The sequence below is a fragment of the Poeciliopsis prolifica genome, unplaced genomic scaffold (assembly GCF_027474105.1).
Source record: "Poeciliopsis prolifica strain line A6 unplaced genomic scaffold, Auburn_PproV2 SCAFFOLD006, whole genome shotgun sequence".
Lineage (NCBI taxonomy): Eukaryota > Metazoa > Chordata > Actinopteri > Cyprinodontiformes > Poeciliidae > Poeciliopsis > Poeciliopsis prolifica.
This window is the reverse complement of record NW_026562381.1, coordinates 11,497,161-11,523,348: the sequence shown is the minus strand read 5'-3', so window position 1 is coordinate 11,523,348 and position 26,188 is coordinate 11,497,161. Positions and strand designations below refer to the sequence as shown.

Sequence of the window (26,188 nt, the reverse complement as noted above, 5' to 3'; positions counted from 1 at the left end):
TGTGTCATTAGACATCTTTCCGCTCGCTCGCTGATTAGCGCCGGATTGGTTCAGTTTTGGAGGTAGAGAGTGGAAGAAGAAGCGAGGGGCCCGGAGAGGAGAGGCTTGGTGAATGCCTTTCAGCGCGGAGCGGCTCAGTGAGCCGGTCCGGCGAAGGGCCGATAAGAGGCTGGAGCACTTCAGCATTAGGGCGGCCGGGGATAAACACGCAGCGAGCCGGCCGGACCCGGGAATAAGTTGTCACCCCTCTGTTGCCCCTCTGTGCTGCACTACTTTTTCTCACCTCCCTACCAGTTGGTCCAGTTTGTGTGCTGTTTTGGCCAGTGGAAATAATCATTAGTTTGACATGCGTTACTTTGTTGTTGTTGTTGTTTAGTTCGCGTCTCGCTTCGGTCTCTTGTTTTGACTTTGCTCGGATGGTGCCTGACCTCGTCGGGCGCAGATGTGACAGATTGCGGGGGTCTCCCGGCACTTCGCTGGTTCTGACAGCGAGCCGCCTTCCCGGTTCGTGTCCATGTTTGCTTGCGGATGGACCGGTCACCTGAGAGCCCGGTCCTCCTATTATGCTGGAGAAAGGGAGCAACGCGGAGCTCTCCAGAGTTTTTCCGTGCTGATATTTATACCGACTGCCCCAGCGCAGCGTGCATGTGGGCTTTATGTGCACTTTTCTTTTTTTTTCAGCTGTGACATTGGGAACCGCTGAACAGGACAGGGGGCTGACCGGATGGAAGTAGGGGGGCCACAATAGAATAATGTGGCTCTTTTTCCTCCCGTTTTTCATCCCTCTGTTTCTCTCTCTCTGAGGTATTCCCAGCCTCCACTTTTTGTTTTCGTCTGCTGCCCACGGCGTGTGCGCGGACCTCTGCATGCATTCGCTGGCCTACATCCGAGCGAATGGATTCAGATGTTGCGGAGCAGACCGCGATCGGAGCACAAAGACAAACTAGCTGTAAGCAACTGTTGTACGGTAATGTATGCAGACCCTCCTTTCCGCGGAGCGGAGCGGCATCTGCATCGCTGCTTCCCCTCTCTCCCTCTCTCATCTGAACACGCAGATTACACGCAGAGATTTGGCGTGTCTGTCTGTCAGTATGTGCATCATCTTCGCTGTGGCTCCAGTGACTCAAAGGTGAAACATTTCCATCGCATTCAAAGCTTTCGCCTCAGGTTTTTAGAGCCTTTTTGGTGCGCTCTCCACCTTCATCCAGGATGCTCCTCCTGTGCACATGGATGCTTCATGCTTAAATGTGTGATATAGTTCTCTATTTTATTACATTAAATTCCCTGTTCTCTGCAGATAACAATCAAAACTTTTTCTTATTTAAGTCAACCTCTCTCTGCTCTGCTGGACTTTATTTAAAACCAAAAGCTGCAGATAAAGGTTAGTTCAGTTGTTGCCTCATATATGGATTAATGTATGGTTCTATGGAGGACAGGCCCCAGAGACCAGGGGTCAGAGGCCGCTTTAACACTAGCTCCTGTGTGAAGTATCAGATAAAAGCAATCGTCAGTGAGAAATTATTTAGTGGTGTTGACAAAATATTCTGTCCTGTAGATGTGGGCTGAACGAATGGCTGTAGTTGTAGGGCTAATTAATTTGAGGTTATTTTGATACAACAGGGTAAGTAATGCATGGATAGACTGCATTAAATCTGGGTTATTACTATAAATTAGAACTGCATCATGTACTGGGTGGCAGATTTCACCATTAAATCTTTTTCTATGTAATATTTGGCATTGTTCAACTTATTCGGCCCATTTATCAGTGCCCAACCTGGATATAGGTCCAGTGACTAAGATCCTGAAGCTCAGTGAGAACAAAGGTCATTTTGCAATGTCTTCTTTTCTTACCATTGCTCACCCCTAAGCATCGTGCATAATTAGTATGTAGGTTATTGTCAGCTATGGTTTGATATTGATTTGGGTGTTTGAATTATATCCATAGACAACCATTTTCACACTTACCTGTTGAAGGCAGCATGTTTTTTTCTGAAATGTTCGATACTCTGCTGTGTATGTTTACATGCATACATTCTTTGAAAGCAGGATATTCATCCATAAGGGTTCATTAGTGAGGACTCAATGCAATGAGGATGATTATTTAAAGCCCTTGTTGACCTGAAAATGTCACCAAGGCAGGACCTCAAACATTTACTCAAACTTGAATAAGATGATGTACACAATACCATTCAGTATTGTTCTTATCCTTTAAACTTTGATGCAATTTTCTAGATTACAGCCACAAATTTTAATGAATTTTCTGTGATTTTATTTGGGAGACCAACACAAAGTCGTCCTTGATAATGAAGTGGACAGAAAATTATATATTTTTAAGAATAAACCTTAAAAAATAAATCTGAAAAAGGTTGCATATGTATTCGGTCCCATTTATGGTGCATTTGCACCAGACCTATGTAGTCGGCTTTAATTGAGCTACTCTCCAAAAGCAGGCTATAATGCAGGGCATCCTGGGTAAATACAACCAAACAGAGAAATGGCTCATGGTCTTCTGTCAAAGCCAAAAAAAAAAAATTATACAACTGCCCAAATCCGGTGCCATTCCATTTGTTTACATTTCATAAAGAAAAAAGTTGTGTTTAGTGGCTTCTTCAAAGGTTTTTGTTTCGTTTTCTTCAGTGGTGCTTGGTTCAGCGCCCCCCACAGGTGAAGAGGGGAACAGGTTTTTCAAAGGCTTTGGGTCGTTTGACACAGTGTGAATGGTACCAGCTAAAAATGTAACAAATGTTGCAAATTTGGTCCCCACTTGAGAAACGGTGTAAGTTTTTTTTTTTTTTTTGTGGATAACATCTGTGAGCAAACATGAAGACCAACATGAAGGGACACAACTGACAGGCCAGGGAGAAAACTGTGAATAGTTTTAAAGGGTTAAGTTTTGAATCATATCCCAGGCTTTGAACATTTTACAGAGAGCAGTACATCCATCAGGCGGAGCAAGATCGGCATCAAACAGAGAACAGCTTAGAGTCCCATGGTAACTCCTGAGGAACTGCAGAAATCTACAGCTCAGATGGGGAGAATCTGCTGGTCGATCACCCCACAAATCTGGCTTTTATGGAAGAGTTGCAAGAAGAAAGGGATTGCTGAAAGAAAGCCAAGAAACAACCCATTCAAAGAGAAACTGACAAACAAGAAATAAATATTTAGTCAGATGAGATCCAAGTTAAACTTTTATGCCTTTCATGCAAAATGTTACATGTGGAGAGAAATTGACATGGAGCAGGACATTGCCTGGTTGAAACATGGTGGTGACAGCATCATGCTTTTCCTCAGCAGGGGCAGAAATCGGGTCAGAGTTGATGGGAAGATGTGGCCCTTTTCCAGTGGTACCTTCTCATCTTGGTTTTCCACCAGTAACGGTTCTGTGGTGCTGGCCCCTTTTTTAGAGCCACTTCGCTGGGAGTCAGACTGAAAACATAGAAAACCATGACTGATCGGCTGGTTGCAATAATCCCACCTAACATTTGTGAAAACTCACTCAGAGCCACAGACTGAAAAGAATGTTCAATATGGCTTCCTTCTCCTCCAATGTTGTGTTTGTGTTGCACTATGTTTTGTTCTCTAAGGCTGTCAAAATACTCGTCAACCCCACCCTCTAGAGCTCTTACTCAATTGTGATGGAAAACCTCCAGAATTGCGTAGAGTCGGGTTTTGCTGCTAGGTGCTAGTGGAAAAGGGTCAGTGGATGGCGTTAAATACATCCACTGACCACTGGAGGGAAACCTGTTGTAGGCTGTAAAAGACTTGAAACTGGGGCAGAGGTTCAGCCAGAGCAACGATGGAATGATTTCATGTCTTAGAACCGTCCAGTCTGAAAATCTGGAGCCGGACTTTAAAATGGGTGTTCGGATTTCATCCAGTCTGAATGAGCTAGAGCTATTTTGTTCAAGAACAAAGGCAGAAAGGTCAAGCTGGTAGAATAATACCCTAAAATACTCCTGAAAGGAGTTTTCTATAAAATATTAATAATTCTGGGTGGCTGAATACATACGTATGCGGCACTTTTCAGCTTTTTATTTGCAAACATTTAGAAAATATTGTTTTTTTTTAGTTCAAAGGGTGAGAATACTTCTTTAAAGGCATTGGGTAACTTTCTAAGACATTGTACAGGTTTGCATTTCAGTTTTCAGTTAGTTTTTGTCTCGTTGATGTCTTCAGTAGTGTGTGAGCTACCTGTGTATTTTACAGCAATGATCTTCCAATATCATTGATTTATTTTGGGATGTGACCATCTGTAAAATGCTAATGGGACAGAAATAGGGTCATAATTGATGGGGAGATGTGGCCCAATAAACACAATAAAGTCTTTTTTATCCTACAGACTTTATTGTCCCTGTGTCCCAAAAAATTATTTAATGCATTTATTTTAAATTGGAAAGATTTTCAAAATCATATCTCTGACAACTATGTGGTGACATTTCTTTGAAATTTAAAAAAATCTTTGAATTATGTTACGTGTCTTAGGTGATGTAAGATATAATTAGTCTATTACTCTGGAAAAGCAATCGTTGCTTGCCCAGAGTAATGACAGGTTAGTCATTACTCAGTAGTCCAGCTTGTGGCTTTTACAAATATGGTGTTTAAGCCAAAAGAACATAACAGTCGTACTATTCGAATTGACTTTTTAATTTAGGTTAAATGTGTTTTTTCTAAATACACATATTCAAAATAATGAATAAGGAATATTGAGTTATTTGGTGACATTTGCCAGATAGATGTGTGTTTATGTGCCGGGAGTACATTTCTAAATACTTTACTGACAAGCAGTTTTTGTTTTCTTCTGTTTTTATTTATTTTTTGTCAGATGAGTTAAAATTTTAATATCAGATAAAGACAACCAGAGCAAACACAAAATGCATTAAGTAAGGTGGGAAAAGTTATCCAAACTATTCATTCACCTGTGAAAAAGTACTTGTCTACTTGTTAAATTATGAAGTAACTCTACTTAATCCTTCACAAATTCTTCACAAAAGAACCCAGAGTAACATCCAAAGCCCTGCAGACCTCACTTGCATCAGGTACAGACTGTTTATGAATCAACAGCAAGAAAGAGACCAGACAAAAACAGCTTCTGATCCAAGATGAAAGCAATAAAAACACAGAAATTTGCCTTAAAAATATCTCATTGATCCCCAAAAACTCATGACTAATGAGGCAATCGGAAACGTTTTAGAAGAGTTTGTCAAAAAGTGATATTTCCAAAAAGCAATGTTTAATCTTCGGCAAAATATGGTGGTGGAAGTGTCATGATCCGGGACCGCCTTTACTCCTCCAGGTTCTGGTAGAGTTGCAGTAATTAATTTAACCATCATTTTTTTCTCTCCCTTTATCTTAGAAAATGAAGGTAAAAGCCATCAGTCTGTGACGTTAAGGTCGCTAACACTTGGGTTATGCAGCAGAACAGTGGTTCATGAAACAAAAAGAAGGGTTTGAAATGGCCTAGTCAAAGACTGGACTTAAATTTGATTTCGATGCAGAAGTCACTCATGATTGAGAATCTTTCGATTTGGGTGATTCAATCATAATTTGAAATGTTCCCACAGCAGCAGAATGCGAGCATTTTTAGCCCATGTGTGACCCACACCTGACCTTTTACGATTTTTGCTACTTTGACGTGATACTAAATTGGATATGCATCAGATTGAGTCCACAGTCAGAACTGTCACATTGCATTTAATTAAACTGTTCCATCAGTAATGAGAGACATACATTGTGATTTTGCACCAGAAGAAGCCAGACGCTGTAAATACAGGCACAAACAACGGCTGAAAATTATAATTATAAAATTATGAAAGAAGTCTGTGTCAGTGAAACGCATCACATCACAATCCCACCACTCTTGGCACCGACTATGCATCCAAACAGACTTCTCTGCAGAAGTTCATGTTCCACAAAATGCCATTGCTGTTAGCTGCGCTTTCTTTTTGTTAGCTTTTTTTGTGTGTTATGATGTTGTAACAATCTTGTCAGCTTCCTTGGCTGAATAAACTGTAAAACCCGTCCATAGATCGTAAACAACCCGATGCTGTGTGATGTCAACGTTCTTCTTCTGCACATGCGAATCGCTTTGGAATTGTAAACTGTTCACATAGGAGTGAAGCAAAAAAATCTTAGTAGCGCCTGAAGACCTGCTGTATAAATGGCGAAAATATTTTCTTTGATATTGTTTTATCTGAAATGTGATTAAAAAAGGAAAAACAGAAACAATCTGCTGTGGACAAATGCTTAAGAAATGCAACCCTCTGTGGGTTTTTTTTTCTTCCTGCTGAAATCTTGTTTCTTTTTTATGTTGTCTAATGTTCTAGTCAATTATATTTGTTACTCTGCTGTGAAAAGAGGGCTGTTGGACTGATTTAAATATCTCTTTTGATTTTCAACACAAACAGATCATTAGCGGTAAAGCTAGTCAGCAAAGTTAGGCAGAAAAGCCTCAGCATGATGGCAAAGAGGTGATGTGGTTGTTGTTGGCTATTTGCGTGACTCATAGTCTCCTCATGTTGCAACAAGTGCATTAGCTCTAACTTCAAATATTTTCCTAAAAAGAGTAGTTCCCTTTCGAAATTGATAGTTGGACTAAGACTAAGGAAAACCTCACTCAAAACACTCTGGGCCTTTTTGAGTTTGCTGTGTGATACAACTGCAAATGGTCTGCTATGTGAGTTCATACCTGCGTTTAAGATCTGTCCCAGACTTAGGTCTCCTGACCTAGTGACAATTTGTGATCAGCTGTTCAGCCAGCATGACATCAGCTCATCTCCTGATGCTCCTCCTTAACCACAAACACATTTAGCCACCTGAACTAAACCGTTATTCAGACATGAACACTGAAACATTCAGCTCAGCTTTCCACCAGATGCAATGTGAGATAAGAAAAGGAGTAAAAGTAGCAATTATACAGAGTTCATTGTTGATGCAAGACACACACGTTTAGGTTTGACACCCTTAAATTATTTTATTTTTTATAACTCAGCTGTGCTAAAGTCCTTATTTATGACAGACAAATAGTCTTGTGATAAATTGAATAAAATTGGTTTTGCACTCCTAAGACAGCTCTGAAAAAAATTAAGAGAAAATTTTCAGTTTTTCCGATTTTACTCTTTATAGGTACACAGCTTTACACATTATAGACAGCTGCCTCCATGTGTATACCATTATAGGAACTCTTGACCTTAACACTAGCATTTTTCAAAAAGACTGTCAAAATGAAAAATTTTCCATGACAGATACAAGTTAGAATCTAAAAAAAACAACATCTCAGCTACTTGAAGTCTTGCTTTCTCTCGCTCTCTTACAGCCTAAATGAACTGAAGACATATTCCAATATGCAGTAGAAAACTTCTTGCATCTTTGTATTTCTTCTGACTTTAGTTCCCCATTGATACTAGTTCCTACTTCACTCAGTAATAGCATCTGTACTAAGGAGTGTTGTTGTATTTTCCATGTAGTGCTTAGATTTGTTGAGCTCATGGTTCATTTATTTTTATTTTTTGTGCATGACCAGATAACATTTTCTGACCTCCAGTCAGAACGAAGCTGCCCTCGGTTTGGCCTTGGACTGTTTTCATCTGTATTTGCCGCTGAATACGTCAGTGGTGGCCAAACTTTTTGCCACATGGGCCAAAACCATCCAGTCGAAAGTATTTGTGGACTGCAAAAGTATTTATTTTATTAAAAATGTAAAATAAAAAATGTTTGGTTGCCTGCTTTGCAATAAGATAAACATGCACATTTGATAAGAATGAATTAAAATGCAGGTTATGGTGTTCCAAAATCAACTTTTGCATAGAAATTGTGTTTCTATGATCCTGTTTACTATAAAATTAACAGAAAAGTTGAATATTTTGTACTATGTAACATTTTTTGTTGTGTGAGGATTTTTGTTTGGCAGCAAACATGTTAACCTACTTAAAAAAAAAGGTCTTCATCTGCATCACCCGCCTGTGCTGAGGCCAAATGTGTGCAATTCTTCAATTGCAGTAGGTGGCTGCACAAAATCTTTCCAGAGTACGCGAATGGCCCCGGATCCGCACTTTTGACACCACTGGTTTGAGTGCAGTCAGGTGGATATTAGAGCCAGAGCTAAAAGGAAGCCCTGAATTTAGTAGTTTACACTTGGGATCAGATCAGCCTGTTTGCTTCTGGCTTTCTTAGATTTAAGTAAAAACAGATCAGCGCAATGTCAAAATCACAACTTGTTTGTTCTTGTGTGTTCTGCAGCACATTGCTTTGTTTTAAAGAAGATCATATTGACTGGCTGAGCTCCCACCTGAGGCATGTTTTGCTAGAGAAACACCTATGCAGGTACTTGTTTTCTTTCTGTTGAAGTGAGATCACTTGATTAGACCAATTTGTCCTCTTATCCTCTTAACCCTGGTCTCATTAACCTCTGTCATTACTCAGGTGGAATCTACACTAATGAATGTAGGGGATGGAGGCCCGGTGAGCAGAGAGATCAGTGCTCTGACTAAAGCATCCACTAGTATGGTGGGAAATCCCCCTCAGACTCTAACCCCTGAGTTTAGAGGAGATGCGAACCTCAGTCAGCAAAACAAGGCCACTCCAACGAAAGACTGTAAGGCTTTAAAAGCCTGCCTGAACTCTAGCAACTGCAACCATATTCCGGAAAATCCTCTGCCTCAACAGCCTAATAATGCACCAATGTCCAGCCCGGTTCTGGCCAGCTCAGAGAAGGGAACAGACAAACGGACAGACACCCCGAAAGTCAGAGCTGATGGGTCTGGGGTCTTCCCCTCTCCTCAGTGGTCAAGTGGTGTAAAAGCCGGCCGGGAGGACGCTCTCAACCCGTGTCACAGCAATGTGACATCTAGTAAAAAATCACACCCACCAACGCAGTCTCTGCAAAGTCTCGCTCCAGGGTTTCAGGTTCTGCCATGTTCAAACCAGCCCAGCCCATTGCCTTTATCCCCCTCTAATTTCCCTCAGCTTTGTAAAATCACTCTTCCACCAGCGTTGGGTCAAATCGCAGCATTGAGAGATGCCACAAGCAGTCAGTTTCAAAAGGAAATTCAGCCGCAGGGCTCAGGTGTCGGAGGCAAGTCTCTCCTGCGAACTTACCCCTACTCATTGTCCGTGGGCCGAGCTCCAGACAAAAAAGCAGCTGGATCAAACCTGAAGCTCAAACCCAACCACTCGTCAAGCAAGACTACCAAATCTCTAGGAGAGCATAAATCTTTAGCCTCTGTGGTATGCTCACCAGCTATTACACTACCATTGCAGCATCCGTCATTAACATCAGCAGCACCCACCCACTACACCTTGTCTCCGACCGCTGCGATCTGCTGTGGCTCCGCACTGGCCGGCATCACCTCTCAAAGTCGGCTCCTGAACCATATGGAAAAAGCCAACAGCATAGACAAGACAGCCATGGGTACTCTGAATGCAATGGCCCCCTCTGCTGCAAAACCAACTCTGCTGCAATGCTGCAGAAACAACGAAAAAGAGACGTACCTCTCGATTTGTCAGCTAAATCAAAGCGTCCGAAATGTATAGGCGACGCACCGGTTTCTGCGATCGAGTCCCATGGCGAGTCCAGTCCGAGAGATTTTCTGAACGCAAAGAGGACTCATTCTACAGCTTACTGCTCAAACACACAGTATCCAATTTTACCGAACTCCCACAGGAATGGATCACATCAAAAACAGTTGAGTCGGACTCAGAATCACCAGATTACTGAGTCCAAATCGACGTGGGGGAAGGGATCTGCACAGGAGTCCATTAAAAGTATCCCTGGTACATATGTAGGCGTGGCTAGCCCCATACTGGCTTCCACCCTAAGAGGCAAAGATGGAAAGGGAACCTTTGTTGATGAATTACAGAGCTTTGCAAAGCAAGAGTTTATATCTATTATTGACCAAGGAGAACATCTGGCCTCAGGAGGGAAGAAGCCTTCCTGTCTGGTGAAGGGCAACCAACACGCACAAAGCGGGAAGCTCGTTAAAAACACTGGCACGGCCTTATCCAAGAACTGTTCCACTAAAGGAGCACTGTCGGCTGCCCTGCTGAGCTCCGCCAACACTGGAAGTCAAAAGAAATGTGGCCCCAACAAAGCAGTCGGGCCGTACTCTGCTGCTGCTGTCAGTCCGACCTGGCAGCCGCCGTCCCTCCTTCCTCACCAACCCGCTTCTCTTCAGAGAAAAACCCCCCAAGGATCAACAAAGACAAAAGGCACTGCCGTCGCAGAGGGGTCCAAGTTCAAGAGCCCGTCCAAACCTGAGGAGAACAAATGGGAGAGAATGAAGTCTCCCTTGTCCAACCTTGCTTCAATTGTTAAGCAACAAGGTCTTGAAACGACAGCTCACACAAATGAGGATGGAACTCAAGCATCACCTGGCGCATTGAGAAAATCTGATGTTCTGAATCCACTCAGTGAGAGCAAAGACATCCAATCTAAGCATGGTACTACTTTCGAATACCCCCCTTACTGGCCTGTGGAGAAATGGTCGTCTCAAGGAGAATCCACTCAAGTTACAAAAAGGCACGAGATGTTGAATGCTGCTGAACTTTCAGAAAATAACACCGCCGTTCACAGCACTAGAGGCGAGCACGCAAAGCACGGCTCCTCCAACCCCACTGGTCAGACTCATCTGTTTGGTAGCAATGCATCAACAAATGGGGGCAGGATGGAGAGCAAACTGGCCCAGGTGTTAGAAGGGGAGATATCACTGAACGAAAGTGGGGCATCAAACGGTGCTGCGGGTGAAAAATTGGAGGGCATGGTTGCATCCATCCTTACAGGCCAGCGTAAAGGTGGGAGTGACGCATTGAAGAAAACAGCAAACGGTACCAAAGAGGAGTCGCCGACCAAAGCAAAAGCAGCTGCTATCAAACAAAGGAAGAGCAGTCCTAAGAAACCAGCGAAGGAGAAGCCAGCAGCAGAACCAGTAAAGAAAGCAGCGGGGAAGAAAAAGCAAGACAAAGAGAAGACACCAGTGAAAGTTTCTGTGAATAAAAAGGTACATTTTGTTGTTACCTTGTATATCTTTAGTTTAACATCCATTTTGGAGTCACGAGTGTGAGTAAATAACACATATAAAGGTTCTCATGGGCTGATTGGGTGGTCAGAGCTCGATTTCATGAACCCCGTCTATGATTGATTACTTCTAGGATTTTATTTTGAGTTTGCTTTCTTCACTTTACCAAGAAAGTTTGTGATCAATAGCATCCTGTTTAATGTGCTCCCTGTGTCCCCTGTGAATTTCAGCAGAAGAAACAATCTGCACCTGCACTAGAGCAGAATCTGTCGAAAGGAGGGCTTTCCCCTCAGAGTAAAGAGCCGAATCCAAAGGACAAGACCAGTTTCAATGAGGCTGAGCAAGCAGCGCGGAACAAAACAGGTACGGCCTTTTTTAACGGTTCGTACGGGAGCTTGAAATCCTTGAAAGTGCTTAAATCAGATCAGTGTTTTCAAGGTTTGGAAAGTGATGAACTGTACTACAAAACGGCAGTTTTGTAATAAAATGTAGCCTAACGCCTGATTAAAAACCTAAATTTGGAAAACTTTATGTACAGTTGAAACCAGATACTTTCATATAAAGACACAGACACGTTTATTTTTCACTACTTGAAATAAATCAGAGTTTTTCCCTGTTAGAATTACCAAAGTTATTTGTATTGGCTAATGCCAGAAAACTTAGTCTGAACTTTTTTAAAATGTTAAAGGTTTTTGTGTAACTTTATTTGTTTACTGTGTTTAAGAAATTAATTTAGTAGAAAAGTCAGTTTGGTTGTTTCAATGTGATGAATATTAATTATTCCTAATTTTTCAATGGCTTATTGATCTGTGTAATTTAAATAAAGTTGTTTTCTAAATGCTAAACAACATTATTAACATTTTTTTAATTACTCTTTTGTTCTCAGACCAGTCAGGTTTGTCAGAGACATTTCAAAACAAAAAATCTTTATTCTTATATTTTAGTTTTCCTAGAATACTTTCACAAAACCATTAATAAAAGTAACAAATGGTATCATAATCTGGAGCTGAAACTGACTTTTCTGAGTTGATTTGTATTGTTTTTATTTCCAAAGTGTGGTGCTGGAAAAGCTTGAAAACCTACCTTGAAAATGCTTGAGAAGTGCTTGAATTTTACTATGGGGAAAATATACAAACCCTGTTTTGTGTCGTGAAGCATTTACTGCCTTTAAAGCCTCCCAGCATATATGTGTTTGCTTTATTTATTATAGATTTCCATTTTAGTGTTGGTGCTGTCACTTTAAGCAGTTTGTGTGCAGAGATCAGATGTGCCTTGCTTCTTTCAATTCATTTTCTTCACATTTACATGCATATAATCTGAACGCACCAATCAGATTTTATTTCATCCATCACAGGTAAAAGCAATCCTCTCGGTGTCGACGCCTCGGTGTCCCATCAAAGAACCAGAAGCGGTAGAGTCCTCTTTCCCACGACTGAGGAGAGGACAGAGACGTTCCGACGACGCTCGACTTGACCTTTGGGGCTTTGCAACGCCGTCCCCTCCGCCTCCGCTGCCCAAAGATGTGTCTCCATCGCCGCCTTCGACGCCCAGCCAGCCGGCTCGCCGTCCGAGAGGCAGGCCCCGATCGAACGCGTTGCCTGAACGAGCGCTTGAGGGGAAGGTCAGAACGGCCGGCGTTGAGGCTGACACGCCCCCACACAAGAAACGTCGGCGATGTTCCAGTAAGAAGTATGAGACTGGGGAATACATCACTGAGAAGGACAAGCTGGAGGAGGGCGAGCACCTGGGAGACGCTCCGAGGCAGGACGCCGAAACGCCAGCAGGTAACTCAGAACAGCTGCAGTTTGGTTTCAGAGTTTAAAGGTCTGGATTTGGATGAAAAACAAAATAGATTCACGTATCTACTCACCTATTTATCTGTTATCTATCCAGCTGTTCACTTTCCTTTAGCCATTTATCTGAATCTGATTGATCCTTAAAAAGTATTAGTCATTAAAAAATGTGAGTTAGCCTTAAATACGTCAATGACAGGCCTTAAATTTTGTTGTGGCAAGACAGTTTAATATTCTGTATGTGCTTTGTTTGTCTTGTGGGACTTTTCTGTCCCCCAACGTTTGATTCACCCGCAAACATTATCATTACGCCCTCTGACTCGAGGCGGTGGCGGCTAACGCTAACTAGCTACTAACAGTTAACTAGCTAGCGTTTATGCATCCATCTTGAGTAAAGTGTCATTTTATCGTCTGTTGGCTGGACAACTTTCAGCCTCAACACTCATTTTCAGTTTTCAAGTAATATAATGATTATGACATAATACTGAATAAATTGATGATATTATTTAAAAGTTGACAATGCAGGAGAGATTTACAGGTTATTGGTATTAATGCTAATTTTCACATTTAGTCTCCAAAACTTAAGAAATTAATGAATTCAATAAACCCTCCCAAAGCTCAATAAACTTTAATTTCAAACAAATATTTCACACTGGAACTGGGAGACATTTTAAATATCCAAAATAAATAAAAAAACAAATAAAATGGATACTGAAGTCTCTGAAAACAAAATTACTGAGCACCGAAATGAATATTTTATCATAAAGTCTTTGGAGAGATGCAAAAAAATAGAAATTATTGAGCTTGTTTTAATTCATCGTGGAATTAATTGATTTATTTCTTATTACAACAGGCTTTAGTCCAAAGGTCTTTTTCATTTTTCTTTTGTTTTTTATGCAGGTTTAAAATTCAAAGCTTAAAAAGTATAAAAATATGTATTGAGGACTTTAACAAACAAATAAACTAGAATTAAAAAAAACTCCAGAAATTTGAGTGTGGAAAAGATTTTCTGATATGAAATGTTTTGGAAAAGGAGTCGGAGTTTTAAAACCTTTATGAAGTAAATCCAAAGTATGAAGGTAGTCACAGAGTAGTGTGAAATGTTATTGGCATATTAAACAATGGCAACAAAATACTAAGTTTGACACGTCATAGTTTAGCCTGAAAGAGCCTCGTTTTAAAACCGTCATTGTGCATTCATCCTTTTCTTTGGCAGTGGGGAGTTATTTACATCATTTCAACTGGTTTGCTTGTGGCAAGTGTTTGTCATTGTCTGACGTTTCATAGGTTAAGTGATTATTCAGAAAAAAACATTGTGTTTGGGTGAATCACTGCTGGAAAACTTATGAATAATTGTATAAAGATTGTAAATCTATTTACAGAGAGAAATATGAGATCGCTCCTTTAGAAGCAGCAGAAAGAAACTATCTTTAGAGCATGACGGAGGTGCTTGTTTTAGTCATTCTGATTTTTTTACCCAATTCCTGCTTCTGCTTTTATCCAAAAACATTTTTTTCTTTTTTATCTCCAGTTTAGTTGGAGTTTAGATTGTTGTCGCTTCTTCTCTCAAATGAATCCCATATTTTATATGCAGTTCTGGGAAGAGTGACTTTGTTTCTCGTTTGTCAAGTTTCTACAGATGATGTCCCCTTTATAAGACCTGTTAGCCTGCTTCATGTCATCAGGAAGGTTCGTTAATTCATGAATCATGGGTTAGTTAGTGTAAAGGGCAAAACCTTAACTTGGAAACTGTATTTTCTATTTACTTCATTTAGGGTTTCCCCTGGTGTATTATAAGCCTGGCGGGCCACCAGGCTGAGCTTTGATTGTTTATTTATTTTAGGTTGTTTTGTTTTAATATTTGCCTTTTATGAGATAGAGATTTTACAGTTCATGTTTCGACTTTGTTAAAGAACTGCTGGACCACCAGGCTGAGCAGCTTTTCTGGGTCAAACTCTGTTGTCTGATGTTAAAATTTGTTTAACGATCTGAAGATTTTACTGTGACCAAAAAACCCCAAACAAAAACAGAATAATTTTGTGATGGCAGCAGCACCGTTACGTCTTTATCTTCTTAAGGATATGTTTTGAAAATGGCTGCTTGTTTTATAAATTATGTCGAGACAAATAAAACATTTAAGAAGCAGAGAACTAGAACAGCTAGATCACCTGAGAATTTCCTTCAGCAACTTGAGTCCACAGATGAAGCAGGAGGAAGAGGAGGAGGAGGCAGACGTCTTTCACTTCCTCTTCTCTCCTGACTGATCAGTATCCTGATTGATTAGCTCTATACAAATAACCAAAATCAGTCATGTAGATTGACTTGCAGAAGTTGAAGAAATAGCAGGTATATCCGTGTTGTTTTGCCTATTAGACCGTTTTGTCAGTGATTCCTGCAGACAGGCTGCTTCTCACAGCAGGGGGGCGTTTTGAGTGCAACACCAGCAGACCACATAGGAAGCTGAGCAGACTATTGCACAAACTTTACAGAGAACAGCATCATACAGGGATGATTTACTTATATTTTATTTAGTCTCAGAGAGCCTTTAATAAACTGAAACAGAGATGATTCAATTCAGTTCAAATGTTTTTAATTAGTCCCAAAGGGAAGTTAAATGTTGTAACTCATATCTTCAGAGAGTCGTTGTGGATGGTGATGCTGTGGGCAGCATGGGTTTCCAGTAGCAGACAGTCTTCCAACGCATCTCAGTAGGCCTCTGACTGAAACTGTTGACAGTCATGTTATGCTAACAGCTCTTTTACCAGAGACCATATTTCACCGTAACGTGTCCTGCATGACACCATCAATTGAAGGGTCACATGTGGGGTAAGCCTAAATCAGTCGTCTTTGAGCTCAAATGTGTTGCCATCAATACCCATTTCGAACTTTACACTCAGTTAATGTGCAAAAAAATAACCAAAAAAAGACAACAACTTAAGACAGTTCATGTTTCTTTTAACGCACAAAAAATAACTAAATAAATAAACAACAAAAAAGAGCAACAAGCACAGACAGTCCATGTTGTCAGACTGAGAGTTTTGCTGCGGCTGTAACCCAGAATAAATGGATTATGGTTTATTTATTGAAGGTTTCCGAGTTGAGTCGCTGGGTGAACATACTGAGGCTCATCTGACAAAATGTAAAGGTGACCTGGGAGTTAAAGATGTGACCTTCTGTCAGAGGGGGGCTAAAGGTCACATCCCAGATATTTCTGTGGTTACCCTGTTAGGTGGATTATTGGTTATGACTTGATTTAGGAGCGTCACTGTATCTTCTAGCTGTTTATGGAATAGATTGGGATTAAGGAGTCAATAGTTTGCAGATATTTCTTTGCTATTTTACATGCCCCATTAAACCAATAAGATTTTATGTAATATAGGAAGACAAAGGAGTGCAGCAGAAAAGTGTTGACGAATTTCTAACAATCTTATCAATAAAGACCTGAAAGGAAATCAATAGAGGGATGAAATATGAACGCCTTTGCAAATATGAAGCTGCATATTTGGCCGTAGTTTGGTGCCACTCTGCATAACTTTTGATCAATCCTGTCTGCAGATGCACAGAGGGATCGGTGTCCAGCCGCCCCCGGCCCACAGCCCCCTCCCCCACCCAAACCCTCATACACTCGCTCCGGATCCGTCCGCTACCAGGAGAGCGAGGAGTCGGAGTGCAGCAACAAGCCTTCTGGAAAAAGGAAGTTCAAAAGCAAACACCTCAGTGACGGTGACGAGCCCAAGGTACGCTCCTGGTCCTTCATCCCAGGTTGCAGCACATTCTAATCATTACAGTTCTGTAAATATGTAAGATTACACTGCCCCCCTGTGGCCAGATGACACGCTGTTCTTCACAGTTATGGGATCAGCTGGGACAGCAGGTTTCCACATGAATGATAAAATTATTTTCTTTAGAGTAAGACCAAGCGCAGCAGCTCAGGGAAACGCGGCTCCTCCCTCCGGCTGGACGACGATAGCGCTGATGCAAAACCACAACTCACACCTCTGCCAACTCCAAAAAGTTTGCCATCTTCTCCGACCGTCAAGAAAAGCTCCTCAGGAAGAAGCAGCGGGTCCGACTCGTCTCCTAAGAGGCCGGTTCCTCCCGAGGTCCGCCGACTCATCGTGAATAAAAACGCTGGAGAAACTCTGCTGCAGCGCGCCGCACGCCTCGGCTACCAGGTAAACCGCCGTCACTGCGGTCCGATCGGTGTGTTACTCCGAAACCAGAGACGTTCTGAAAGTCTGACCGTCCTCTGCTGGGCAGGACGTGGTCCAGTACTGTCTGGACAAGGACATCAGGGAGGTGAATCGGAGGGACAACGCAGGCTACACGGCTCTCCATGAGGCGTCCTCACGAGGTTGGACTCAGATTGTCCAGATCCTCCTGAAACACGGAGCCGACGTCAACTGCAGCGCTCAGGATGGGACGAGGTGGGCTTACGGAGTAACTAGTTACATTTACTGGAGGAATTTTATTGCTTGATTTCTGGATTTTCTACCCACTGAATGATAAACAGTTCAAAGTTCAGCAGACACACATCTGCAGTTTTTGTTAAAGTTTCATCATTTTTCTATTGAAAGCTGAAACGACTAATTGTGATGAATTGAATAATAGTCAACTAATTTAGTTATCGATTAATTATTAACTGGAGTTAAAAAATAGCGTTTGCTGAAAATCTTCTTCTTCAGAGCAGTTAAAAAGCCAAAACTGTTCATATTTTACATTAAAGATATAATCACCTTTTTCTTTAAATACGTTTTAGCCCAAACTTCTCAAGTTGGTTTTAAATTCACTTAAGGATTGCTATTATTGCATAAAATATTTATTTCCTTATTTCAAAAGGAATCTTAATTATTTGTGTATTTGTATCTTTTAATCTATTTCTAATGTTGCATAAAAAAGCCTTAAGTGGCTAAATAAACAGATGTGCAGAATGTTAAAATTTTTTTTTGTCAAATTAGTCAATTAATCACCAGATTAGTCAATCTGGTCATTAATTACTAAATTAAATTACTACATCTTTAATTTAAAAAACATTATTTGGAAAAAATTTTTGCCTGATTTTGTTATTTTGTAATTATGATATTTATAGAAATTATTTCATATTTGTCTTTAAATCACCAACATTTTCACATAACTTTATGTTTTGGGCCATATGATTATGTATTTTGTAAATATTTAATGATCAATATTTTGATCAGTACTTTAGTCACGTTTTACCAAATACTTTTTACTCTTGAGTAATTTTTTTGGACGACTGCTTTTTACTTTTACCTGAGTGAAAATATGTTAAATTATTTCTACTCTGATGGTGATTTGTGGTCATGAATGTAGGAAGTATCATGAGCTTTTCCAGATGAGCTCAGGGCAGGTTGAGGTGTCATTTGTTCCCTTCTAGACTTCCTGAACCCACCTGTGTGTGTTTCTCCCTTTAGGCCACTTCACGATGCAGTAGCCAGCGACAACTTGCCAATAGTTTGGCTTCTGCTGAACCACGGAGCCGACCCGACGCTAGCGACTTATTCTGGCCACACGCCGGTCAAACTGGCGCACAGTCAGAGCATGAAGACCTTCCTCACAGGTACCGACGCCGTTTCTGCCAGAAGTCGACTCACAGCGGCAGCGATATTTAACCAGAGAGCTGTTTAGCAAGGATCTCATGAAGCCAGCTGAAAGTAAACAAAACATGAATAATTGATGATGTGTTTTCCTAACGTGAAAGTGTCAACACATTAATAAACACTGTGCCCACTTCTCGTTTGGCTCGGCGGGGCGGATTAATGTCTGCTGTTGGGTCCACCGTCTCCTTCAGAGCAGGACAATAACCGTTGTCAAAGGCGCTGCTCGTCCTGCCGCTGGGACTCTGCAGCCGCCCCGATGCCGAACGTGACAAGCAGTGGTTATAGTGACGAAGTAACAATCAGGAACAGACGAGCTGACTTCATAAAAAGCAGAGATGACTCAGTTGTTTTTGTTTGTTTCTGGATCGCTAGCCTCATTCATCCAGGATTTGCAGGAAAATATCTTCACAGCAACCATTGAAGATGAATAATTATACACACAGTTCAAAACAGGCTCGTCTGCATACTGTTAGAAGGATTTTTTTGTCCTTTTTCAGACGAAACTGTTACATAAAAACATATTCTCATTTGTTAAATAACATGAAAAAATGAGAATATTGTTTTATAGCAGGTTTCTGAAACAATGCCAGCATTTCAGTTCAGCATTCAGCTGCATCTATTAAAATGTCTTCCTGTTTTATAATCTTAATCTGGTGCTCTGAGAAGAAAATCCAGATTCTGTTTTTCACTGGTCAACCCAGATTTTTTTTTTGTTATATTTCAGTTGTAAAATTGTGTTATGAACTAGAGGAAGACATGCTGCATCTAATTGTGGCGGTGAATAACGACATGATCAAGTGTCCTTCAATTTGGGTTTCAAAAATTAAAGCCTTGAAATGTCTTTTGTATTTATTTTTTTAAGGTGAGTTAGCTTTAAATCACAGGTCTTAATCATATCATGGCAGAACGATCTAATCTTGCATATTCTGTGTCGTTTAAAAAACAAAAAAATTGCAGGGCTTTTCTGTCAGGTAAAATTTAGTCGTACTCAGACGTTGTGATTTGAGGCAATTGAGACTACGGCTAACTATCTGCTAATACACCTTAGCTAGCTTGCTAGGTTTTTGCATTTGTCACGGGTCAATTAAAATTTATAACCAGTTTGCTGGGGAACGTTTGGCTTCTCTGTTTGATCACTTCTGCTGCTAATCTGTGTGATGCTAGGTGCATCTGGTGCAAAAACCAGTTTGGCCTCACAAAATGTGAGATATTGTGCAGATTTCTGTTGTGATACAGTCTTACGTTTTATTCATAATGCCCTTAAGGTCTTAAAAAGTCTTAAATTTGAGTTGGTGAAACCTGCAGAACTCCCCTCGGCTTGTTTCCTACGTTGATGTTCAAACTGTCACCGAATATCGATGCAGTATACTTTATTACTTTGTTTTCCAGAGTATTTCTCTGACCTGGAAGGCCGCGGTGAAAAGGATTCCAGTTTGCCCTGGGATTTCTACAGCAGCTCACTGTTCGGTAAGAAACCTCTTCACAGATCTGTCTGCGAACGAAGCTCATGTTTATCATTTACAAAGTCAGTTAGAAAAAACTGTGACTCGAATCGCTGTAGCTGTCCTCGTCATTAACGGTCATCATGTTTGTGATGGCTTTACATTTTATTTTCTGTTCTTTCTAAAATTGGGGATTTTATTTCAGGCTTTGAGGAAATTCGACTAGTTGTCATACCAGGAAACATTAGGACTGAATAATAAATCCATAGCAATATTTATCAATAGTTAATTCATCTGATAGAATATTCAATATTTAGATACTTCATTGAACTCTGAGCCACAACTGAACAGCATTGTGGGAGATGTAGGCAGAAGAAAAGCTTTAGCTGCTCAACTAAAATAACAAAACAACAGCGTGGAGTGAAAAGTAAATTATTCTACCAGTGTATCAGTATTTCAGATAATTAAAATAAAAAAGAATAAATGATTATTGATATCAACCGATATGAAACTTTTTATGAGACAGAAATAACTTCAATAATAATATCAACATCCATCCATAATTTGTGTCATACGGAGTAAAGTTTGAGCTGCACTTTGACAGATGTTGTTGTCCTTTAATCGAGTAATTAACTATTTCTTTTTAAAACTATGTTCTCCTTCTCTAAGTTCTCAGTTTGTGCCCAGGCTGTAGATGTCTGCTTGTTTGTTTACTTGTAGACTAAACTTTTACAACAGCTTTTGGTCTTTAGGTTAAATCACGATTATTTTGAAGTCCCTAAAATGTAACCAGGTTTCAGTTTTTAATAGAAAAACTATTGTGATTTGTTGTGTTGTTTTTTCCCTCTGCATGTAGCTGCGAGGGTTTAGCATCTTCTTTTAATAAACACTGTGATTGGCCGAGGTCAGACCGACCACTAGGGGGCATCCAGGCCTCGTGTTTTGCAGCCAGCTGGATATGGTCTCTATTTCCTCTGACCTCTGTTGACCCCGTTGTGCAGAAACGGAGCAGGAGCCATGCTGGGACTTCCTGCTGTCTGAGGAGAACCAGGAGCCAGAGGAGGAGAACGGAGACGCGAAGCTGGAGAAGGACTCGGACAAAGACTGTCTCCTGTTTGAGTTCTCGTCGGAGCCGCTTTTACCCTGCTACCACGTCCAGGTTTCACTGACACAGGGGTGAGTCCAGAACAACGGTACCGAGACAAAGCAATGCAGAGAACTGAAAAGAAAACCGGTGAAACTTTTTAAATCTACATTCAGAGTTTGGGTCTGGATAATTTAAAAACATGTTTTTATAAACCACTTCACATATGAAGCAACAAAAGCAACAATAATCTGAAAAGAGATTAAATAAAAATAAAAAACTCCCTTTAAGTCTGTTAAACTTAAACCACAAAGGATAAGAAGAAGAAAGAAATGATTGTAAATGCTAAAAACATCCTAAATTGCCTATAAATCTCTTATAACATGAGTTACGCTGAGGCGGGGCGGAGACGGTGGACGTGTCCGAATTCACAGCTTTCCTCTTCTGGTCTGCATTTATTCGCTGTCATTGAAGAACCCGGTCTCTGTAGACCGTTAAGAACCCGTAGACCGGGTTCTAGAAGACCGGGTTCTTCAAAGACTGCTTCAGAGGATGCAGACTGAATTCGGACCTGGCTGATGTCTGAAGAAACGACTTCTTCACTAAACAAAATGAATTCAGAGAATAAAGAAACTTCAGTATTTTAATATGAATCCTTTTACAGACATGCAGTAGTAAAAATGGCTCCTGTCTGACGTGAGCTGTGTTTTTTGGTTCTTCCTCCCTGGCAGCTTCTGTAACTGGTTCCTGCTGACGGACGTCCTGAAGCGGCTGAAGATGTCGGCGCGGATCTTCCGGGCCCGTTACCCGCACTTCGAGGTCGTGAGTTTGTCCCAAGACGAGCTCTGGAGGCAGGTCTCCGTCAGCCAGGTCGGCTTCCCCCGGAGACGCGGCAGCGGCGGCGACGATGATTATGAGGAAGAGGGGGAGGGGCCGGTGGAGCTGGTGTGCTGCGTGCCGGAGCTGCAGAGACTGCTGGGCTCGTCCGTTCACATCTTACCGGAGGAAGACGAGGAAGAGGAGGAGGCGCCCACAGCCAAGTGTCGGAGCCGATAGCCCCACCGTCCGCCCCGCGTTTCCATGGAGACAGCAGGAAGCCTCTCCGTCCGGCGGGACTGACCCCCGAGACAGCCCCGACCCTTGACCTTTGACCTCACACACAGGAGTGGTCAATGCAGGAAAGCAGCTTTCAGGTTCTTATCTTTAGGTATATTTGAATACACAAGAAACTTTTTTACTGATCCGTGTGTACATGGTTGTGTAAATGTATATCAGGGTGAACGTATTTGGTTACGTAAATGAGTTGCCATGGCGACGAGCCGGCGAATTCTTCCGGTCTTTCAGTTTAGGAGACGACCCGAGGCTTTTATTTTGAAGAACTCGAGGGAGAGAAGAAACCGTGGCACATATTGAGGCACATTTCCGCTTCGCTCCACTCGGCCGCAATCATGGACAGACTGACCGCCAATGACATCATCGGTCGCCATCATGGAACGACATCATCGGTCGCCATCATGGAACGACATCATCGAACGACATCATCGGTCGCCATCATGGACAGACTGACCGTCATGAATCAAACGACATCATCGGTCGCCACGTTGAGAGTTAGTTTACAGAACCAGGCAGACGTTCTCCATTCATCATGAACTGTTACAGAACCGCGGAGGTCCAGAGACGCCCGACCGACTGCAGCCACGACCCGACCCGACCCCGCAGTGTTTCCAGATCCCAGAGTGCTTTGTGTTGGAGCTCCACTGTTTGTTGTGCTTAATTTAATAGTCATTAATATATTTGAACTGTTGTGTATCCGAGGTGTGGGAGGAGAGGCCCTCCATGGTTGGTGCTTCGTTCTGAAATGTTCTCACTAAGGATCCCTTTACTCTGAGATTACTCTCCCTCCTTCAGAACCAGTGTTTCAAAAACAGCTAAAGTACAGTTTTATTGTACTGGTGCTAAAAATAGAGTTTTGTGTTGACAATCAACGAAGTTTCTTTCTTTTCTCTTCATTTTTTTTATTTGTTTTTTTGCTTTGACGTCACAAATTAATAAAAGATATTTAAGGTGTAAAGAAAAGTTTAGTTTAGCAGAGGGGAAGCGGGACGCAGCTAGACTGAAGGAGGTCCTGGAAGAGGATTTTATTTGATTCTTTTATAAGAATTCAAGCAGAATAAAGCATGATTGTGAATCAGTTTGTCTCTGTTTTTGTTATCAGTGGGTTGTTCAGATTCGGATTACAGCCAATAATAATTTGTAGATCGTATCATCAATTCATTGACAATTAATTAATTTGATTAAAAATTAGCACATTCTGCAGATTTTTCATTTAACTGCTGAAGCTTATTTACATATTTAAAAAAAACAAAATTAATGCAAACTAATATAATTTCTTTGTTTAAATAATAAAATACAATTTTTTTTCAATTAAAATTCAATAATACAGCATTCCTGTAGTGAATGCTTAACAATATATAGCAAAGGGTTCAGCTGTAGCTAAAAAATAAATTTAATAATATGTGAAAAGCCGTTTCTGCTCATCTAAAGTATATTTAATGATACTTTTAACTATTATTAAAAGTAAAAGTATCATAGCAGGAATACGCTGTACACATATGTTTATTTCTTCTTTTTATTAACTGGTTAATGATTGCATAGTGAAATTATAGATTTATTTTTCCTTTTACAGATTTGAATCAGATGAAACTAAAACTGATGAGATTGAAAATATATACTAAAAATGATTTATTTTTATCGTAAATGCAAAATGCATATTATTAATTACTGCTCTGCATACCTTCTTTCAGCGAATTGCCTTCTTTAGTGTCTAATCAATTACCAAGTTGACAATCGATTCATCACGAATAATTGTTTCAGCTCATGTTCAGATTGAAGCTGAAGGCTCGACATTAGTGACATTTTTTATGGTTTAAACTCCTCAGAAATAATTTTTCAAAGAAGTTACAATAATTATGAAGCATTCGGATCAATATGATGGTTGAACAACGGATTAAAAACAATAAATATCTTTATCATTGGTCTAGATTAAATAATTTAAAGCAAAACTTATTTTTTGAATTGAAAATTATTTTGATTAAAATGTTAATTTCAGACTGTAAATATATCTCGATTAATAATTTAAATCGAGTCCCTTAAAAAAAAACAAAAGGAGAAAAAACCTGAGCTAAAAGTGAATCAGACTGCTGACTGTTTCTCCACTAGAGGGCGCCACAGACAGCAGCTCAGTTCACTGAAAACCCGAACGATCCTGTTTCATTGGTGTTACGTCACGGCTGCGTGTGCGCGGCTGCGCACCTGCAATAAATCCTCATTCAAGGATCATCTGATAAAACACATTAAATCTGAGTTTTATGCTGCAGTTCAGACTCAAAGAAGAGACGAGATTTAAAGCAGGGAAAAGTTAAAAAGTTACTGATTCTCGCTGATGACGTCATCAGACGGAGAGAGAAAAATAAAGTTGTGTTTGAAGTCACTTTATTAAGTATATACAAATAAAAATAAATTGAGGCAGAAGAAAGTTTAATATTACTCAACTAAAAGTAATTATTACAAGTCAAACTATTACTCAAGTAAATTTAGTATTGTTAAAAGTAAAAGTATCTTAATAATATTATGTAAAAGTAGTGATACTTCATAAAGATATTACTCAAGTAAAAGTAATTAGGTATTATTAAAAGTAAAAGTTTACTCAATTAATAATGTCATAATAATAGTAAAAGTGTAATGTAATGAATCCAAATATATTTTATTTCAAAAGGTTATTCGAGTTCATGTAACTAAGTATCTAGTTACTTCCTACTTTTAGGAACTTAAACTCATATCAAAGCCGCGTTAGAGTCGCGTTAGAAGCAGGTTTGCACTGGTTTTACTGGACTTTCTCCAGTTTAAATGTGATGATTCATGCTCTGCCGCCAGTATGCCGGCCATATGGGGCCCAGTGTGACCCGAGCGGCCCCTGGCAGGGCCTCCGGGTCCAGATGGTCCCGCCCGCCGGGAGGTTACTGCAGGTCAGGCTCGGACCAGTTCGGCCTGTTCCGTCCGATCAGCTTTATTCACAGAGGAGGATCCGATTCTTTTAGAAAACGCTGAAACGTTCAGAGCGTTTTTTCTTTCTCATCGCAACTCGATCCGGTTGTTCTCAGGGCGGGTTGGGTTGCATGTTTGGACCTCTAAATCTGGGCCCGTCAGACGTCCAGCGGGACCCCGCAGGTCCTCCCCCGGTCCCGCCGAGCCTCTGCAGAGCCTGGCCCCTGATTGGTCCGCACCGACAGGCAGCGGCCTCTGATTGGAGGAAAACGAGGGCAAGTCTGCTCAAGCCCTCTGACAGACTGATATAAAACACCACAGAAATGCAGGAAGGCTGAGTCCAAATAAGGTAACATGATGGAAAATAACAACTTTCTCTCAATATCATTTGATTAAAAACTTTTGAAACATCATAGATAATATCTGAATTACTTTTTGCCATTATTACTTGCTTTGTTAGTTACTTTTTATGGATTTTATGCTGACCACAGCTATTCATTTTGATAATAAACAGGGTAAATGTCATGACCAAAGAGTCCTACAGCCATTTTATTTGATCAGATTCCCTTTTAAGAAGTAAAAAGTAAATTTAATTAAAGCATCAAAAATATAAATAAACAAACAAACAAATAAACTTGATGAGGCTCAAAAAATGTAAAATTTACTAACATTGTTTATATTGATATACATTGATATAGTGCTGCTTCTATAAACCATCATATGACATTTTACCTGCACAGAGACACTAAAAGTTTGCATTTCACTCTGATAATAAGCCATTTTTGATTTATTTTGTGTATTTTTCAGGAAGCAGAAATCACTTCTAAAACTACTTAAACTCTAAATGCCATTTTGCCTCATTTGCAACATAATTTTTGGTGAAAGTTTTTGTCACGCTCCAGCCAGACAGGCGAGACGAGCTGCACTTTTTGCTGCTTGCACTGAAAGTTATATCTGTTGCAATTCGTTTGCAACAAACCCAACAAAACTGCTTTCTTAAATCTGCAAAAGTTCAGGGACATTTGAGGCTCTTGCGTATTTAAATGCAACATTCTTCTCAAAAGCAGCAAAAGAGGGAGCGATCCAGGCCGGGAGTTTTAATTCAGCTGCTTTTCTTCTTGGTCTGGATTCTCATGGGAGTTTTGAGGATCCATTGGAGCCGAATGAGTTCACTGAGGACGCTCGTTGTCTTTGTTAA

General features: G+C 40.6%; 1 protein-coding gene across 1 annotated transcript in view; it reads left to right on the top strand.

Moving 5' to 3' along the window:
- Positions 1-23,137, top strand: part of LOC129360240 (BCL-6 corepressor-like protein 1) — a 42,124-nt gene extending 18,987 nt beyond the window's left edge. The window contains 15 exon segments of the mRNA XM_055030336.1: positions 8,236-8,319; positions 8,419-8,899; positions 8,902-8,944; positions 8,946-9,441; positions 9,444-10,991; positions 11,240-11,372; positions 12,364-12,403; positions 12,405-12,793; positions 16,358-16,539; positions 16,711-16,977; positions 17,063-17,229; positions 18,235-18,380; positions 19,810-19,887; positions 20,864-21,038; positions 21,678-23,137. Coding sequence (XP_054886311.1) covers positions 8,314-8,319; positions 8,419-8,899; positions 8,902-8,944; positions 8,946-9,441; positions 9,444-10,991; positions 11,240-11,372; positions 12,364-12,403; positions 12,405-12,793; positions 16,358-16,539; positions 16,711-16,977; positions 17,063-17,229; positions 18,235-18,380; positions 19,810-19,887; positions 20,864-21,038; positions 21,678-22,002 — 4,476 coding nt within the window. The 5' untranslated portion in view covers positions 8,236-8,313 and the 3' untranslated portion in view covers positions 22,003-23,137.
- Positions 23,138-26,188: the final 3,051 nt, after the last annotated feature.